This window comes from Chaetura pelagica, unplaced genomic scaffold (assembly GCF_000747805.2).
Source record: "Chaetura pelagica isolate M959 unplaced genomic scaffold, ChaPel_1.0 scaffold638, whole genome shotgun sequence".
Taxonomy (NCBI): Eukaryota; Metazoa; Chordata; class Aves; order Apodiformes; family Apodidae; genus Chaetura; species Chaetura pelagica.
The window spans coordinates 759,167-763,549 of NW_009954298.1; the positions used below are offsets into that span (position 1 = coordinate 759,167).

Consider the following 4,383-nt stretch of genomic DNA (forward strand, 5'->3'; position numbering starts at 1 on the left):
GCTGGTGGCCTCGTTGCTGCCTCACACCGATCGGTAGGGCAGGAGGCCGAGTGCCTCGGTGCAGCACGTGTCCTTGTTGCTGCAGCCTCCGGGGACCCCAGATCCCCCCCCGGTAATTCCCAGGTTCCTGGGGGGCTGAGGCCCTGGCACTGCAGTGGCAGCTGCTAAACACAGCAATGGAAACAAGACCCGAAGTGAATGAGAAGAGCACAGCAGTGATACAGTCCCCACACCCCACAATATCAAAAATAATTCAAAATAAGAATTATAAAGGCAGTATAATCAGAGTAGGCAGTGGAGCTACCAGCCCGTGCCGCCGGCTGCCCGAGCAGCACACCAGGGTCCTGCCACAGCACCAGAGCCCTGCTGCTTTCTGGAGGGTCAGTACACCTGGATGCTCAGAAATTCAGCTGAAACAGGAGCTGCTGCAGCTGCTGGATGTCCTGATGCTTCCGGAACCCCAGCCAGGGGGGCCAGGCCTGTGGCTGCCTGTGGATCCACTGCACAGACATGCTGTGGGAGAGAGGACTTGCCCGGCTGGCAGCAGCGTCCAGGTGAGGCTCCAGGCAGGAGGGGGTCTCTGAAGGCACCTCTGGCTTGGTGGGGGGAAGGAGGGAGGCTGTGTCCTGCAGCCTGGCCCTGCTGAGATCCTTCATGTCCCTGGGTGCAGCTCTGGCTGTGAAGGTGCTGCAGCTGGAAAGTGGGAATACCTGGAGGCAAAGGGCAGTGGCAGCTTTGGGAGGGGTAGGTGCCTGGCACAGCGTTAATCCTGGGCAGGAAGAAAACAGAAGTGTTCAGAACTGGCAGTGCCTAATCAGCACTGAAAGTGCCCTGGGGGAGATTTCCTCCTGCCCAGGGCTCAGAAAGGTCACTGCAGACCAGCAGAGAGCCTTGCTACAACTAGAGAAGCTCTTACTATAAGCAGCACTTGAGTAAACCAGGTTCACTGGCCTCCCAGGACAGATGTTCCCCCTCCCAACCTACACCAGTTCCACGCCACTGAACAAGCACAGTTCTGGACCCCAGTCTCTGTGCAGGGAACACTCAAGCCCAATGGCAAAGTGCTTTCAGATGTCTGTGCCATCCTTCCTGCCTTCCACTGAACCACATCTCAGTCATTATCAGGAGGAATCACAACTGCCTGGAGACACCTTCTGTCTAGCAGGCCAAAAAGGCCTTGGGTTTAGAGCCCAGGGTATGGACTGAAAATGGAAGGAGAATTAGAAATAAAATTAATAGTTTAGAAGCAAGGTCTAGAAACAGCCTTTGCCAGCAGAAGGTGACTTATCCCACTGAAACAGGGAATCTGCCTTGGAGCCAAATCCTCTGGGAGCACAGGAGCACTGCTTGGCCCATCCCAGCACTGAGTGCTGAGCACCAAAGCCAAATTCATGCAGACCATGACTGCCAGATTCCCAGCAAAACTAAGGGACTGGTTCATGCTGGGGTTTGGGGGCTTGGATTTTTATTATTTTTATTCTGTGGGATGTGGGTGTGGTTTTGGGTTTTTTTGCTTTGTTTTATTTATGGACATAAATACGATGTTAAAGCACAGGAGGTTCAAATTAAACATAAGGAAAAACTTCTTTCCTGTGAGGCTGACAGAGCCGAGAGGTTGTGGAGTCTCCTTCTCTGGAGACATTCCAAACCCGTTTGGACATGTTCCTGTGGGATCTGCTGTAGGGGATCCCGCTCTAGCAGAGGAGTTGCACTAGATGATCTTCAGAGGTCACTTCCAACCACAACCACTCTGTGACTCTGTGAAAGCCTGGACCTCCCAGAAATGTCTCCTGTTTGGTGGCAAGTTGATGCCTTAAGTCTTATGAAAATTAAAAAAAAACAACAAAAAAACAAAACAAACCCAAACCATCAAGGCCTGTTACTTGGGAATAAGAATCAAAATAATAAAAATTAAGCCCCAGGAACACACACAGGATTGGTGTCTAAGACACAGAGACATGCAAATGTAGCTGCAGAAATGGAAACATCCTAAAAACACCTTCCCACACCCTGCTTGATAGTCAAATGTTTATGTAAATACCTTTGAGCCAGAACAGCCTATTTATGTCATCACACGTAAAGCAAGCAGGTCTGGACAGGGCTGAGACGCTGCCCAGCAGTTCCCAGCACATGCACCAGGCTGATGCAGAGACAGGCCCAGCAGGGCAGCCCTGCTCCCCAGGCAGCCCCTGCGCTGAGGAGAGGGGGTAAAACCACCAGTGGATCTGCCGGGCCCCCTGCAGGCACCGGGGGTACCTCCCAGCGGCAGGAGAGGGGGTGGGTTTATGGTTCCCCCATGGGTGACTTGGGAAAGCGTCCAGTTCAAAAAATACTTTACAGTGAGCTGATGACTTAAACAGTGCACAGAATTTAACCCTTAAGAGAAACCATCTCCTTCCTCTGTGAAACCAAAACAACATCTTAGAGCAGTGAAAAATCTCACCTAGATTCCCAAGCTTTTTACAATATAAGTGAGTTCTCCTGGTTTCTAATATACACAGACTTAAAACAAACCCTGAATGTCAGCCATGGGCCCCACAGCTTCTTTTTGGTAAGGTAATCTTGCCTTGACACTGAAAACATGCACTGAAAGGTCTCATTGACCATCACAAGTGATATCTCAAATTGATAATGCTCTGCTCTGACATAGGTTTGGACACAACTCACTTGACAGCACTCCTGGGAGGCAAGGTGGGTCAAGGAAAGATAAAGATCACATCCCAGGGAGTAACACAGCCAGGAATTAACCCAGAAGTTCTCCTGTTATGGCAGGACTGCACAACCTGGCTTCCATGTCAGCTGAGCTGAGACAGCTCCCAGTGCACACCCTGCCTGGCACTGAGCTCTGTCCCCTCTCTGGAGCTTTCACTGAAACACCCTGTTGAGGTGATGTGTGATAACCCATCAGCCACAGCACTGCCACCAGGGTAACAGCACCTAACCAGCAGGTCCCCCTGAGGCTCAGCATGACAAGCACACACAGCTTTGAGAGGTGATTCAATGCCTCCAAATTCCCTATATCGTAAGATCTTTCACAGGAACTCCTGTACTTACTTCTTGCTGCCTTCGAAGGCTCTTCTCTCTGCCAAGGCCCCTGGGATGTATTTCAGCCCTGGAATCCTCTTTAGCAGGCTGAAAGGGAACACATGGTCCAGCTTGGAGCCCACAGACTCCGGGAAATCCAGGCAGGAACAGCAGCTGAGCCCATCTGAAGCCAGAGGCAGGTTAAGGAGTGCAGACAAAACACACTGGTTTCTGACAAAGCCACAACCAGTCCCCTCTGGCCACAAACCACTTTCCCTGGATAATTCTCCCAGTTCTAGCCAGCACCATGTCCATAGACCATGGCCCTCCTCAGCTCCCTGCCTGCACTAAAGCCACAGGGGAAGAGGAAGCATGAGGTGGAAAACAAGTGCAGAGCTGGGTGTGATGAGGAGCAGCAAGGCCAGAATGTGAAGCAGAGCAAGAGCCCAGGAGACACCAGGAAGCCAGTGCATATCCTCCCTCTCTGGAACCAGCAACCCTGCTCTGCAAACCACAAGGATACAGGCTTTCCCCACCAGAAGCCCACTCAGGTTACCCAGGAGAGAAGAGTGGGGGATAAACCAGGCCACAGAGAGCAGGAACCATGGCACCAGCACCACTGGAACCCTGACCCCGAAGAACAGAGTCCTCTTCACCTGTGAGCGGGTGCTGGACACCCCCAGCATGGCAAAAGCCACTGGCAGGAACCCTTTGGCATCTTCCACCTGGGACACCCTGGAGACAACAGTCCCAAGCAAGAGGAACAAGAGGGCCGAGAGGACGGCGAAGGCCAGGGTGAGGAAGCAGTGCTTCACTGTGCCAAAGTTCTTCTCAAAGCTGCCACCAAAATACCAGATGATGATGGCACCACAGGTCAAGGAGGTCAGGTCTTCATAGACAAAGATGTAGGTGACCAACCTGTGGACTGAGCACCCCAGCACATTAGGAGGGCAGAGGCAGCAGGGAACCAAACCACTGCTTGAGCAGGAGAGGGAGCCCACAGGGTCAATTAATTGCTTTCATTTCTACCCTATTATAGAAGAGAAATAATTCGAGGCCTTTAAAACCAGGTGCAAGCAGCAAACCAGAGTCAAACCAAGTGCAAGGCTGGGTGTGGCAACCATGGCCTGACCCCTCCTGCTTCCCGGGGCGGGCCCTGAGGAAGCTTCAGAAATGGGGGTGAGGAGCGGGGAAAAGAGATTCAGGGAAGGATCGCAGAGGAGGGAAGCAAAGACTCGGGGAAGGCCTGGAACGGGGAACCACCGGGGAAGGGGCCGGGGAGGGCCCCGGGAGGCAGCGGCAGCTCCGCCGCGGCGGCCCCGCTCACCTTCCCCCGCGCGCGGGGCCGCGGGCCGCAGG

The 4,383-nt window shown here is 53.2% G+C and overlaps 1 protein-coding gene across 1 annotated transcript in view; it reads right to left on the minus strand.

The window, feature by feature from the left end:
• The window catches only part of TMEM97 (transmembrane protein 97), a gene marked incomplete at its 5' end in the record, with an annotated part of 7,549 nt that extends 3,167 nt beyond the window's left edge, over window positions 1–4,382 (minus strand). Inside the window, 5 exons of the mRNA XM_010003822.1 lie at window positions 305–390; window positions 711–769; window positions 3,055–3,208; window positions 3,548–3,949; window positions 4,352–4,382. Coding sequence (XP_010002124.1) covers window positions 305–390; window positions 711–769; window positions 3,055–3,208; window positions 3,548–3,949; window positions 4,352–4,382 — 732 coding nt within the window. The remainder of the gene's footprint in view (window positions 1–304; window positions 391–710; window positions 770–3,054; window positions 3,209–3,547; window positions 3,950–4,351) is intronic.
• Window position 4,383: the final 1 nt, after the last annotated feature.